The sequence below is a fragment of the Lepidothrix coronata genome, unplaced genomic scaffold (genome assembly GCF_001604755.1).
Source record: "Lepidothrix coronata isolate B3197 unplaced genomic scaffold, Lepidothrix_coronata-1.0 Scaffold58, whole genome shotgun sequence".
NCBI classification, from domain to species: Eukaryota; Metazoa; Chordata; class Aves; order Passeriformes; family Pipridae; genus Lepidothrix; species Lepidothrix coronata.
In genome coordinates, this window is record NW_016690238.1 from 1,002,131 (window position 1) to 1,016,895 (window position 14,765).

At 48.8% G+C, this 14,765-nt stretch overlaps 1 protein-coding gene across 2 annotated transcripts in view; it reads left to right on the forward strand.

The window, feature by feature from the left end:
* BBS4 (Bardet-Biedl syndrome 4) overlaps nt 1-14,765 on the forward strand; it is a 35,673-nt gene that overhangs the window by 18,369 nt on the left and 2,539 nt on the right. For both annotated transcript variants that reach the window (XM_017816865.1, XM_017816866.1), the window contains exons 4-15: nt 564-627; nt 1,374-1,485; nt 2,044-2,116; nt 3,670-3,723; nt 5,143-5,270; nt 6,732-6,786; nt 8,256-8,324; nt 9,659-9,811; nt 9,940-10,111; nt 10,778-10,847; nt 13,641-13,782; nt 14,154-14,364. In XM_017816865.1, coding sequence (XP_017672354.1) covers nt 564-627; nt 1,374-1,485; nt 2,044-2,116; nt 3,670-3,723; nt 5,143-5,270; nt 6,732-6,786; nt 8,256-8,324; nt 9,659-9,811; nt 9,940-10,111; nt 10,778-10,847; nt 13,641-13,782; nt 14,154-14,364 — 1,303 coding nt within the window. The remainder of the gene's footprint in view (nt 1-563; nt 628-1,373; nt 1,486-2,043; nt 2,117-3,669; nt 3,724-5,142; nt 5,271-6,731; nt 6,787-8,255; nt 8,325-9,658; nt 9,812-9,939; nt 10,112-10,777; nt 10,848-13,640; nt 13,783-14,153; nt 14,365-14,765) is intronic.

The window sequence follows — 14,765 nt, forward strand, 5'->3', positions numbered from 1 at the left end:
CCACTTCTGCACAAAAGTGGAGTCTCAGAGCAGAAGTGATGCCTTTGGTTCCTACCCAGAGTGTTCATCCTCCCAAAAGTCACTCTTTTTGACCAGTTTTATAATTTCAGGGCACCTGTGACTATGGATTATGTCCAAACTGCACCCTCACCCCAGACTGGCTGCTGCATGGATGCAGCCAGCAGGAATTTACACTTCCATCAGGTTGTTTCCCCCCTGCACTCCTCATTTGTTCATTTGGCTTTCATTGACTCAGCTGCAGTTGCTCCAATTCAATTTATTTCTTCACAAATGGCCTGGAGCAGATACCCTTATCAGCAGAGGATGCTTCCAGACATGCCTCGTGGCATTTTCCCCAGGTAGTATCTAATTACCTTTGGGAATAGGAATGAACAGAGGAATACTGAGAGGGCCACAGTATTCCTGGCACAGTGCTCTCCTGGGCACCCTGGGGTTGGCCCAGTCACAGTCCAGTGCCCTTATTACAGGTGGGGTTGTGGTTTCTGTGACTGATATCAAATCTCTGTTAAAATGATGCAAGTTTACAACTCCTGTCCTTCCAGGCTGTCATCAAGGAGCAGCTCCAGGAGTCCCAAGGGCTCTGTGAATATGCTGTCTACGTCCAAGGTATGTCCAGAAGTTCATTTTGCTGAAGTAAGGCCCTCCTGGTTTGAGATGGAGTGAACAGTGAGAAGGGGAACAGGTGAGGGAAACACATAAAATTGTTGAGTAAAAGATACCTGGGTTTTTTTCCCCTGCTTGCTCCATCTAGTTTTGGAGTTGGGGATTTTCCCATGAAATGGGCAGATTAGGTTTTCTGTTTTCTCTGTCACTGATCCCTCCTTGGACTGTGAGCTCTTGCCCTTTAGTGCCTTGGGGTGTGTTTGACTGGGTTACAGTTGTATGTTTTCTCTTAGAGATCCCTACCTCAGGTGATTGTTGTCTCACTTTTGGTTCTAAGGATGGAATTTCTCTTCCTGTCCCGCCCTCTGCCCCCCAAAAAACATCCCCTAAAACGTGGCATTCCAATTCCAAGTGCTGTGGTGGGGAGGACAGCAGAGATTTGCTGGCCAAAGACACACTGTAGAATCTGGGGAGGGGAGAAATCCAGACTGCATCTGTACAAGGAATTACCCAGGTTTTGAAGCTTCAAGCCTTTATTCTGCCTCCCAGATTTCTGCAGGCAGGCAGAGTCCTTTGCCTGTGTTGTCATTCTGCCCTCAGACACATCTCCTTGGAGTGCTGCAGGAGGGGGAAGGACCAAAGGAGCGTTGCTAAAATAGATCCGTATCCCCCCTTCTTTCCCTGCTGTCAGAGGGACGTTTTTCCCTGCAGATAATGCACTAATTTGCCTGCTCTGTGTTGTCTTACAGCTTTGATATTTCGCTTGGAGGGGAAGATTCAAGAATCTCTTGAACTTTTCCAGACATGTTCCATTCTGAACCCACGGAGCGCTGACAACCTCAAGCAGGTGGCACGATCCCTGTGAGTGGTGTTTTATTGTTTCTCTTTGATGTGCCACCCAGGACCTTCCATGTTTTGTTTTTCTTCGAGGCTGCTTAATTCCAGACATGTTTCCTCCTTATCTACACTTGGGTTGGCTCCCAGAAGCGTGGGTTGTTCTTTAAGCAGAATCCCTCTTATCTGCCTGCCTGATTTTGTGTTTTCTTCTTCTTTGGGCTTTAAGCAGAGAGGTGACACTGATTTCTAGTTCACAGCCACAGGTGCTGACCTGAGCTGGGCAAACTTGCCCTACAGACCCCCTTCTGTCTCTGAATGTTCTGTTAGGTCACGTCTCTTTTCTTTGGAGACAAAGGCAGGCTGCAGAGTCTGGGAATTCATTCCTTGCATCTCCAGTAATGTCAGGATGGGTGACCTTGGCCCTGAGAGGGAGCAGTGCTGAGATTGCTGAGATTTTAAACTTCTCATGCAGCTCTCTGGAGAACCAGCAAATAGCATCATTTCTCACTGGCAAAGGTGACAGTGGTTGCACAGCAGGGTCTGAAAGCAAGGAAAACATAAGAATTGTAATCCTTTTTGCAGGTTTCTCCTGGGGAAGCACAAGGCAGCCATTGAAGTGTACAATGAAGCAGCTAAACTGGATGAGAAGGACTGGGTGAGTGTCCAGTGAGCTGCAGATTGTTGTAGGAGCTGCAAACTTGTCCCAAGGCAAGGGGTGAGCTCACACTGCCTATGCTCTGAGCCTGGTTTGGCTCACAGGAGCCAGGCACCATTCCATCTGCAAAGCCCCACAGCTCGTCTTGGGCCACAGAGAATTGAGCAATGAGTTTGAGCTTTGCAGATATCAGTTTGAACGTAACCAGAGCTGTATGTTAAGGGGAGTTTGGGAAGTGTTTCAAAAGCCTCAGTCGTTAAAACTCGCTTGAGTAATTGGGAAAGCTTTTGTGGTGCAGAACATGATTGAAAATACAGCAGCCATGATTAAATTAGCCCTCCTGTATAATAAGACAGAGCAGGAAGAGCATTGCAAAGGGAAAGGTGTGACACTGGGTGAGAGGGTCTTTTGCAGGTGACTGTTTTGCCTGCAGGAGCGTTTCTAAGATAGGCTTGCAATAGGTGAGCTCATCTATTTGTTGCTCAGTAGGTGTAAAATTCAGTATACAGGGATATCTTTGGGTTTTTTTCAACTCACCCTATGTCAGATGATTCAGAAACCTTTTATGCTCTGGGTCTTTTTCCCACTTGCATTCCCTTAGCTCACCAAGCTCCTTGCAGTGCTTGGCATCCTGTAACCCTATTTACAACCCAGCAGGCAGGTGTCAGTGGGGATTTTGATGAGTTATTCCCCATTCCTGGCTCAGCACTGGAAGCAGAGCCAGGCTGTGCTCTTCCCTTCTTCTGCAAGCTGCAGCAACCAGCAGTCATTGCTCAGTACTGTCTTACACAGCTGGAGAGGCTGTGTGGAAGAAAACACCATTCCAGGGGGGTTAATGGGGAAATAAGAGAGTTTCCTGTGGAAGGTCAAGGCTGTCTGAGCTGGTGAAGCAGTGAAATGCTCACCAGGATAGAAACAAGGAATGGGGGCCTTGCTTTTCAGCTCCCCAAGATGTGCTGGGATGGGGAAGGTGCCAGGTGCTTTTCTGTTAAACTGTGGGTGAGGAATGAGAGGCATGGACAGTCTCTGCAGTGTCACCAGAGTGTTTAGGATCCCTAAGGGATCTTCCTACCCTGTGCAGAATTGTTTGGGATGCCAGAGGGATATCAGCCCTTCTGGTGCTCAACTTCTGATTTGCCTAATTTTTAGGCACATCTTCCAGTTTAGTCCAGTTGGGTTGGGCATTGTGCATATCCTAATGATGTACAGCTGGACTGAGAGCCACCCATAAGGGCAACATCCCTCATCTGAGAGAGTGACATCATGGAGAGGAAACAAGTCTGTGCTCTTTGTTCTCTGAAGAGGAATTTCTCATCTCTCTGAAGAGAGATTTGTCTCTCTGGTTTTTGTCTCAGTGGACTGTGATCTTTTGTGTACCATCCCACTTATTCTCTGTAGGTGCCTGAACTTGAATTTATAGGTTTACTTGCTCTACAGAGCAAGAAGGGTGTGGGCAGGCACAGGGGTGTGTGATCCAGGTCAGTGCTGTTACTGCTGTCAGATTCTGTATTTCATACCTTGTGCTGATTTGGTTTTGTTCTTTTTTCAAACAGGAGATCAGCCACAACCTGGGTGTGTGCTACATGTACCTGAAACACTTCAACAAGGTAATGCCAGTGGGAAGCAGGAAGCATCCCAGAAATCTCACAGTCTTTGGTAGCTTGGAGTGGGTCATTTGCAGCCATAGGTATGAAGGAAGTTTTTTACTTCAACGTTTGTTTCTGGGATCAAAGGTTTGTGAGCTGTCTCTGTTCCCATTTGTCTGTTGAGTTACTTTGAGTCAGCTCCAAGTCAGTGGGGTTGGATAAAGGGAGCCTGTGGAAGAGCAGGAGGCTTTTTCTGAAATTCAGGATTTTTCAGGGAGCATTTCTGGTTTTAAACGGAATGTTTGAGAAACCTCAAACTAGACAGAAAACCAGCTGTGCTCCAACAAGAGCTGCTTCTGTCTCTGAGCCTTTTAGAGCCAGACCCATGAACAGTGCTGGCTTTGTGGGAACAGCAATCCAGATCCATCCTCCTGAAGCAAGAAGTGTGATGGTAAAGCCCCAGACCATTTCCCCAGCTCAAACTGCTCCACCTCGTGAGGAGAGTTCCCAAAGGAAACCTGCTGCCCCTGGGGTCTGGCAGGATTCAGAGGGAAGAGTTTTGGGCTTGGTTTGCTGGAGGTGCAGCAGGCACCTTTTTTCCTCCATGGAAGGGGTTTGCTCCTGTGTCTGAAGCTCCCTTTGCCCCAAGCCTGGAGCAGAAGTCACAGAAGAGCACAGCTGCAGTGTGGGCAGCACTGACTGCATTAGCTTTGGAGCTGACAGAGGACTTCTTGGAAGCTGAAATGGAGTTATATTCCCAGTCTGAGCATGCTCCTCACTTAACCATCCCCTGAGTGCTGGGGGTGAGCACTGAGCTGCCTCTGATCCGGTTTGTAAGGGAAAAACCAGCATTTAGAACCTTTTTGTTTCCAGTGTGGCCCTGCTGCTCTTCCTGGTGGGGTGCTGTGGCCCTTGCAGCAAACCCCAGCTGCATTCCCTGTTTGAGACATCCCAGTAAAACAGAAAGCTCTAGAGTATAGGTTCACACTTGGGATTTGCTGTCTGCACTGACACCCTCCAAACTGGGACCTGCTCACATCTCTGGGATTTTCACTTGGCAGTCCATGCTCACTGCTGGAAGGGCATTTAGGGAAGAAAAGGCTGTAAAGTACCCTTCACCTGACAAATCCGGAGCTTCCCCCAAACCAAACAAGCTCAAATCCAGGAACAGATCCCTGCTCCTCTCCTCCCTGGGAGGCCATTGCCTCCTGCTTGGCTTGAAACACGTCCTGTTGCCTTTTCCTGCCCCTAAAAGCCCGTGGCTGCTGCTGCAGAGCTTGTTCCAACAATTATCTGGGCTGGGTTTTTGTGTTCTGCGTCTCAGGGGGTGTTGGTTGGCTGTTCTTCCCTGGCTCTGGGGGTTGCTCTCGGGCTGCTGCTTCACTGAGGGCTCTGTAATCACTCACCAGTTTTTGTTTTTCCCTCTGCTTGTGTCTTTAGGCACGAGACCAGCTCAACAATGCCCTGGAGCTCAACAGACATGACCTGACTTACATGATGCTGGGGAAAATCCACCTCTTGGAGGGGGAGGTGGATAAAGCCATTGAAGTCTATAAGAAAGCCGTAGAGTAAGAAATATCCTTTATTCCATCTGCCCATTCCCCTCCTATGCCAGGAGAAAATTGATTGGTGTCCCAGATCTGAATTGAGGCCATGATTAAAAAGCTAATGGTAATTATAGAGTCTCTGAGCAAAGCTGGCACTTCCAAGCTCTTCAGCTGTCTCTGCTCTCAGCTGTGGTCCTGCTCCTGCTGACAGTGTGGCAGGGAGGGAGGGAGCTGCTGGAAGGGCTGCCAAAAAAGTGGAATAACAAACGGATGGAGATGCCTGGGAGCAAACTGATCCAAAACTGACTTCATCAATCCCAAAGGTTTATCTACCAAAATGATCTAACCCTGATTGTCTGTCCCAAATCCTTGGCTGGGTCTCACATGCTGCTTTCCCTTGGAGTGGTTTGTGGTTGGAAGCTGTGAGTGGGCAGACTGGAGGTGGGTTGGGGCCCACTGGAGGTGGGTTTATCCCACCCCATCACTGCTCCTCAGTGCCTGTTTTAGGACGTTCCTGAGCATCTGATTTACCAGTGCTTTAAAATGTAGCCAACACTAAGGAAAAGCAGGAGCATGTCAGGAGCCACTGGAGGAGCTACCCCAGTGTTCCCCTACATGTCTGCCTTCGGCTCTCTGACAGTGGGTTGGGTTGGGTGGGCATTGGGACTAATCTAGAATGTTTATTACGTAAATAATCCTTGCTAAGCACCTTACCAGGTTTATGTATCTTATCCCATTTCTCCCTTGCCCTCCTTTCTTCCTCACTCCTGTTTTTTTTCTCCTTTTTTTTTTTTTTATTCTCATCTGCCTCTCATATTTTCCTTGCTGTTTCCAGCTCCACCATAATCTGTTTGTGCACCACCAGGCACAGGCAGTTTTGTTGTGGTTGAGATTTAGAGGTGCCAATGTGAGTGTGCAGATCAGATTTCCTAAGTCTGGGCAGCAGGGAATTGAAACCTGACTTCTGTTGTGGTGAGGCTTTTTGGGTTTGGTTGTTGTTTCCATCCTGTTTATTTGTAATCTTTTTACAGGGTGAATTCAAAGTCTGACGAGGAGTGTGTGTAGGATCCATCAGAAATGCTGAGCACTGCCTGTCCTACGTGGCCTGGGAGGCTTAGGATGGATGGATTTACAGGGTGGTTTATGGGAGATGATGGAAAATCCCATTTTGTATTTCCAGGTCACTGATGCAGACTCACTTTGCAGCTTAACAAACCCACGTTATCTTTTTACGTGTCCAGATCTATCCCACAGAATCTTGCTGCCTTCCCATTGATACCCAGAGGACATCTGGGAAGTTGTGTTGTTCAAAGGAAGTCCTCATGGTGGCAATTGTTCTGATATTTGTGTTTAATAATAACAGTGAAATTAATTTCCTGGAGTGGTACAAGTGTAATGTAGCATCGTAATTCCATATTCTCTTTTTACCTTGTTCTGGAAGGGCTGATAAGCAAATGCAACCCTCTGGCTTTTGTGTTCCAGGTTTTCTCCAGAAAACACAGACCTCCTCACAGCCCTGGGCTTATTGTACCTGCAGGTACTGAAGGCTGTTAGCTATTGCATGAACTTAATTATTTTCAAAAGAACAATGTTGGTTTTTTTTATAGAGTTAATTTCTGTCCACCTCCCCGTGACTTGCACATGTTTCTCTAAAGGCTGAGTTTAACAGGACAGAGCTTGATTTTCTGTATCTTCTTGTTGCTGCTAAAAGCAAGTTGATTCCCTGGACCACAGCCAGAGCAGGAATTGTGTTTGGCAACGGCCCTAATTCTGTTATAAATCCTCCAAATATAACAAAACATGACTAGTCATTACCTTGTTCCTGGAGCAGGAGTCTTGCAAGTTATCCTACAAAAGCAGCCATGAAATTGTGAGTGTTAATGCACCACAGAGGAAAATCAGAATCGATTTGAATAACAAAGAGGTGCTTATCCCTGGGTCTGGGAAATGGATGGGAAGGGGCAGCAGATTGTTCCAGAAGTAAACTTCCCAGAGAGTGAACAAGCAAAGGACAGGCAGCAGTGCCTGAAAGGAGGAGGAGGAGGCCACAGGGCTGATCCAAGAGCTGGAGCCCCTCTGCTCTGGAGCCAGGCTGGGAGAGCTGGGGGTGTTCAACTGGAGAAGAGAAGCTCCAGGAGACCTTAGAGCCCCTTCCAGTGCCTAAAGGGGCTCCAAGAGAGCTGGAAAGGGACTTGGGACAAGGGCCTGGAGGGACAGGACAAGGGGGAATGGCTTCCCACTGCCAGAGGGCAGGGATAGGTGGGATATTGGGAAGGAATTGTTGTCTGTGAGGGTGGGGAGGCCCTGGCCCAGGTTGTCCAGAGCAGCTGTGGCTGCCCCATCCCTGGGAGTGTTGAAGGCCAGGTTGGATGGGTCTTGGAACAACCTGGTCTAGTGGAAGGTGTCCCCGCCCATGGCAGGGGTGGAACTAGATGGGCTTTCAGTGAAATCTGTTGAAAATACAGAATCACAGGATGGTTTGGTTTGAAGGGACCTTACAGCTCATCTGGCTCCAATCCATAGGATTTCAGTGACTCTAACCTGTCATGTGTTCATGTAGGGCCACAGTCAGGCCCACCAACACTTACAGTCCAAGGGAAGACAAAGAAAGTCTTTCTTACCTGAACAGAAGAGCCCTGAGCAGTGAGGAAGTTGTGGTGAGAGAATCCAGGATGTGCAGAGTAGCAATTCACAGCCTCTTTTCTGGGATATAGGAGCAGAGAACTGTCAACCCAGAGCTCACTCTTGTGTGGAAATGTCAGAGCACAAACTATTTGGAAGCCTTTGCTTGTGTCAGAACAGTGAATCCAGCCCAGCTAAATAAATTTTTAGAATCTGTTCTGTGAATTATCAAACGGGAACATGTGTGTGCCATGGGAGCACTGCAAAATTCACTTTCTTGAATATGTAACTGAACCAGCAATTCTCCTGCTCACAAAGGATGTGTTCTCCTTCTCAGCCACCCTTATTCCTGAATTTCTGATGTGTATTTACTTCTTTTTCCAGACTGGAGATTACCAGAAGGCTTTTGAACACCTTGGAAATGCACTTACCTATGACCCAGGCAACTACAAGGTGAGGAGTGGGAATGATGATGGGACACCTCTTAAGGCTAATTCCAGTATCAGAGCTCTGCCATCTCTGTCCAGGGCTCAGAGAGCCTGGAAAGGGTCATGTCCAGAAAGCTTTTTCTGAAATACATTTCTGTGATGTTTCCCTGGGTGGGGAGTTTGGGGATGTGTGGAGATAGGGAAAGGGGAGGAGGCAGAATATGAGATTGACCCCTTTGGTTTTTAATCTAAAGTTACACCAAATCCGGGTGGAATTTACTTAGGAAGGAAAGTCTTCTAGACATTGTTTCAAAAATCCCAAGAGCTGTGCTGGGTCCCTGTGACTCCTCAGGACAGAGCACAGATCCAAGTGATACTGCAGTATGTTATTCTCTGCAGATAACCCTGCCTGTGCTTCCAGCTGCTGTATGTATTCCCTTGGCTCTGACCTGGAAAGCTGAGCTTGGCGTCTAGGTTTCCTTCCTGATTGTGGAACTGCTTCCCTTTTTAGGGGTGTTACTTCATTTCTCTCCTTTTTTCCCTGTTGACAGTGCAGAGTATTGCAATGTGTGGTTGACAAACACGAGTTATTGTGAAAACACCTTTACACTTACAAATTTTACTTGTCACTGTGAAATCCTATAAGGGACTTAACTGGTGTGGTTTAAATATAGTGTGTTGAACTCACTTCCTTTTTTTTCCCCATGCATATTCCCACTAATTTGCAGTATCAGCCAGTCAGTGTGAACTAGGAGAGCTTTGCTGCTTATGTCTTGCTTGAGTATGTTTTACTCCCCAGTTATCTTGTACCAGAACTATTTCTATCAGTGCTTGGTGGTAAAAAAGAGTCTATAGATTCTTTTCATAGAATCATAGACTCAGACTCCAAGAAATACTTCTGTCACCCCAAAAAATACCCTAAATACTCATCATGTTGCAATATTTATAGAATCATAGAATCCCAGACTAGTTTGGGTGAAGGGGACGTTAAGGATCAGTGAGTTCCACCCCCTGCCATGGGCAGGGGCACCTTCCACTAGACCAGGTTGCTCCAAGCCCCATCCAACCTGGCCTTGAACACTTCCAGGGATGTGTTCCGGCTTCCCTGGGCAAGCTCTCTTATTTCTGAGACAACTGTGGTCAAAGTAGTGCAGGAAGAAGCAGACTCAGGTCCCTTCTTCACCCTGTGTTCTGCTGTCTGGTGGGAGATCCGAGTCCTCATCTTCTCCCCACTGTTGGTCGGGGCAGCCCTTGGAAGGAAACCCTGAAAAAGTTCAGTGTTTGCTCTCGAGGTGGTTTTAGTTTAATCATTTTGCCCTCTTGCTGTTCTGCTGTGTCTGGTCCCTCGGTGTCCCCCAGGCCACCCTGGCTGCTGGCAGCATGATGCAGGCCCACGGGGACTTCGACGTTGCCCTCTCCAAGTACAAGGTGGTGGCCGGCGCCGTTCCCGAGAGCCCCCCGCTCTGGAACAACATCGGGATGTGCTTCTTCGGGAAGAAGAAATACGTGGCAGTAAGGACCATGTTTCCATTTTTTCCCATCTGTATCAAGCTTTATGCAAGCACAAGGTTCCTGTGGTGCAGAGGCAGGAGGTCTGTTCTGGCTGGGCTGTCACAGCACATTTATCCCTGTTTTTGCAGGCTATCAGCTGCCTGAAGAGGGCAAACTACCTGGCTCCCTTTGACTGGAAGATCCTGTACAACCTGGGGCTGGTGCACCTCACCATGCAGCAATATGCCTCAGCCTTCCACTTCCTGAGTGCTGCCATCAGCTTCCAGCCCAAGATGGGAGAGCTCTACATGCTCCTGGCAGGTATGTGATGGTCCAGCTCCAGCAGGGATCCAGCTGAGGGGCTGCAGCATTACAGACACAGAAGGTGTGGGCTGAAGTAAAGAAATAGTGCATGAAGGCTTTACTAAGAAGCTCTTCCCCAGGCTGTTCTCTCTGGGGTGAATAGAAGGTTGAATTGCAGTCAGATCAGATTAAACATTGAAAAAGACTTTAGGTGTGTGAGCTTGGGGTTGGGTTCCCTAAGGAGTGGGTCTGGATTTACAGCACTGGACATTTTTGGGATGAAATGAGACAAACATGTCCGAAGTGACATCAAGAGCAGATGTAGATTAGAGATTAGGAAGAAATTATTCACTCAGAGGGTGGTGGGGCCCTGGCACAGGTTGCCCAGAGAAGCTGTGGCTGCTCCATCCCTGCAAGTGTCCAAGGCCAGGCTGGACAGGGCTTGGAGCAAACTGGTCTGGTGGAAGATGACCCTGCCCATGGCAGGGGGTGGAATGAGATGGGCTTTAGGGTCTCTCCAGCCCAGGCCATTCCATGATTCTGTGATCAGCAGGGTTAATTCTGGCAGCAGTCTAGGCAACCCTGCTGGCACATATTTTATGACTGAATGACATTCAGCATTGCCCTAAAAATGAACTCCTTGTGAAACATGAACTCCTGTGTGTGTGTTTTGCTTTGATGCAGTTGCCCTGACCAACCTGGAAGACATTGAGAATGCCAAGTGTTCCTATGAACAAGCTGTGGCCCTGGACAAGTAAGTGTTCACCAGAGCTGTCAGTTGTTTGCTCCTGTGGCTTTGCCTTCCTGCACCTGATATCCTTTGCCTCTTGCTCTGCTTTGACCCAGAATGGTTTGCAGTAGAGAGAGACACTTTTATTCCTGTGCAAGTGACAGTGTTAAACCCACATTTTTTTTTTAATTCAACTCAGCTCTGAAAAATGAAAGGGGATTTTATTTCACACCAGCCCAAAGCTGGTTTTTGTTTTGCTGTTTGGTTAGTGAGTCAGTGGTGATGACTTTGGATTCCAGCCCTCCTTTCAGTGAATATTTATACACAGTGGAGCAGATTCAATAGAAGGAAACATATTTTGTAACCTAAAGTTTGAGCACTGTGCAGAGCAGTGAGATGCTTGGGATAAAGCCTGTTATGAATTGGGCAGAGGGAAGATTTTGGCTGGCAGAATCTGGGCAAGAAGTTTGTATAAAGCAAATAAAAAAGAGCAGGGGGTAGTTCTTGCTCCTTTTTGTTAACGATATCTATGTTTGCAGTCCAGGTCTTAAAATCAGAGCATTTGGTTTCAGAAATGTGAAGCTGAACCTCACAGTATTTCGTCATTTCAGGCAGAAAATCAAAAGTATTTCAGATTTTTTAATAGTTTTGTCTCTGTCCCCAGTTCACTGTATTTGCATACTTAGAGCAGCCAGCACTCTGAGCCCAGAGTCTGTGCTGGGCAGAGAGCAGTGCCATGAGTGCTTTCCATCTGCAGGGGCCACACAAGGTGGTGAGAGATCAGAGATGAGGGAGAAATCCTTCCCTGTGAGGTGGGGAGGCCCTGGCACAGGTTGGCCAGAGAAGCTGTGGCTGCCCCATCCCTGGAAGTGTTGAAGGCCAGATTGGATAGGGCTTGGAGCAACCTGGGCTAGGAGAAGGTGTCCCTCCCTGTGGTAGGGCGTGGAATGAGATGTTCTTTAAGGTCCTTCTAATCCAAACCATTCCAGGATTCTATTCCCAGTCAGCCTTCCATGCCCAGCAAGGCAGGACAGGACCTTAAAGATTGCTCAGACTCCTTAGGGAGTGTGTGTGCTTTGGCCTTGTGTGCTTTGCTCAAAAAGGGAAAGAATAGAAATTTGGCTCTCCAGCTTTGCCCAAGTATTTGGCACTCCTGGGATGCTCCAGCTCCGTGGTCTGACCAGGAAAATAAACCCTCATCAAAGCAAGAATGAATTCCAACTGCTGGGGGCTGCTGCAAGGAATACCCAGGCTGTGTGAGGCTGGTTCAGCTGACACCCTGTGTGTTTTAACCAGTTATTGTGTAGCTGGATCTGTGTCCCCACAGGCTTCCTTTGCTGGCGTGTCCGGAGCTGTTTGGCTGGGATGCAGAGTGTGGTGTTGGTCTCCATCGCCAGGAATGCTTTTATAGTGGCCTGGGTGCCATGCTGGGGGCTGGAATGAAAAACATCTTGGAAAAGCCTTTGGCAAAGGTGTTCTCAGTCCTGGTTTTGCTCACAGCTGCCCTGTCTGGGGTTATTTAGCCGTTGATTTTTCTCTGACTGCCATGTCGCTTCTCTGCTCTCGGAGGCGGCAAAATACCCCCTCAAGGTTCAATTAATTTTAAAACTGGCTGTTTCCAGGACTGTCTGATCTCTTCAGTGTTATGGCAAGGACAGGGAGGAGGGTTTATTCTGTGGTGGGGTCAGCCTTCCAGTTTCCCAGTTAAAGAAGCAACCATGGCTATAAATGCAATCAGATTTGCCTGACAGTGTTCCCTGCAGTGCTGTCACCTCGCCCGGGATGGAGAGTCAGGGCCCGCAGGTGACACTTTCTTTACTGCCCAGTACTAGCAGGATCCTTCCCTCCTGCATTGTCCCTCTTCCTTGGCCCCCAGTCCATGGATGGCTCCAGTTATCCCAGCCACACTCCAGGAGAGGGCACCAGTCCCTCGCTCACACTGATTGTCAGAGCACGGAGCATCCCCGCCTGACCCGTGTGCAGGGATGCTCCCGTGGCTCCTGCAGGGAACCGGGGGCAGGCAGAGTCCTCCACCCACCCTGGCTGGGCCAGATGGGAAGGTGCTGTTGGAGGTGAATGTATCCTAGTGAAGAAAATGGATACTGTGGAAAATGAGGGTACAGGGAGCAGTTCTGCCTTGTGAAATCTTCATTAGGGAAGGGAGGCAGGAGTGTGCAGGGACCCGTGTGAGGTGGTATGAGTCTCCTGTCAGGTCCTTTGTAATAGGAATCTCCTACTGCTTGTCTGTAATAGTACCTACAATGCCTGTGTTTTACTGGGGGAAGGAGAGAGAAGAGGTGAGGAATTGAAATGTAAATTCAATGTAAACAGCATGTTCTGCAGTGGGTTAGGTTGTAAAATAAAACCAATAAAGCAGGAGTCTGTTCCACTGCTTGTCTGTGCCAAGCTATTCTCCTACAGACTGGGAATGCTGGGAAAGTCTGAGGGAAATTGGGGAAAGATCAGCTTTCACAGTGTGATGAAAGCCCCTGTCACTGCTCTGCCTGTCCCAGGATCCAGGGGCTGGGAGAGCCGGAAATGGTCCTGGGATGGTCCCCAAGGGCTGTTCAGAGGGTGAGGCACCTGAGGGAGGGATTTATGTCATCACTGACTTGGGGAGACTTTGCTGAGCTGAGGCACTGTGTCTGTCACCAAACATGAGGGACTCAACCATGTTCCCAGAGGACTCTGGCTCTGCAGCCCCTCCTCTGCCAGTGCCAGACACTGAGGTGTCCCCAGCTCTGCTCCTGGGGCACACCTGACACTTATTCCAACCAGGACAAGTGTTCCCATGGGGAATGTGTGTGTCTGCTGCAGGTGCAACCCCCTGATCAACCTCAACTACGCTGTGCTGCTCTACAACCAGGGTGACAAGGAGGGGGCCCTGAGCCAGTACCAGGAGATGGAGAGGAGGGTCAGCGCAGCCAAGGAGAGCAGCGCTCCCGACTTCGACCCCGAGGTACGTCCTTCCCGGGGGCAGGGACTCGGGAACCACGCCAGGGCTGGCAGCACATCAGGAGATTTGACTTTGAGTCCAGTTGTTAGGAAGAAATTCTGCTCATGAGGTGTTCTGAGCGGAGCAGGCGCCTGCTGAGAGCTGCTCGCTTTGCTGCTGCTCTTTGAAGCTCAGTTCTTCAATCAATACCCAGCAAGACAAGATTCCCTCTTAATTAAGGGAATGAATTAACAGAGATGTTTCCCCCGAGCACCGAGGCCGGAGCCAGCTCTGCACAGCTCTCATTTTTCAGGGTTTTTTGTGGAGATGTTGACTTTATTGTTTTCTGACGGGTTTTTGCTCACAGTGCTCTTCTCTTTGTGCTTCTTGAACAGATGGTGGAGGTGGCCCAGAAGATGGGAGCTGCCCTGCAGGTCGGGGAGAGCCTGGTCTGGACTAAGCCTTCTAAAGAGTCCAAATCCAAGCAGAGAGCTGCTGTGTCAGGGAAATCCTCCAGCTCTCAGCAGCCTCTGGGCTCCAACCAGGCCCTGGGTCAGGCCATGTCCTCTGCTGCAGGGTATGGGAAAACCATGCAGCTTCCCTCAGGTGAGTCTCCTCTGCTGCTCTGTCCAGCAGAGCTGTGGGAGTGCAGTTAGAGCACATGTGCAGGAAGGGACTGACTTGCTTGCACAGCAGTAAGGTCACTATTTGGTGATAACTTTCCCAGATTTCTGAGTTAAGGAAGATGCTCTCTGTGGTGGATTACACTCTCCTGCTTCTGCAGGGATGTGGGAAGTCAGGAAAATTTCCCTTCCTGTCTGAGCCACAGTGGCAAGACTCCATTAGCATGGGATTGAGATCTTGCTCTGGAAAGGAGGTGGTTTCAGCAACCAGACCTCTTGCTTTCCTTTGGAAGAGCCCAGGAGCTGATGTGCACAGACAGGCTGTCGGAGAGGAGGGAAAGGATGGACAGTTTTCCAAAGCACTTTATCACTTCTTCTACAACA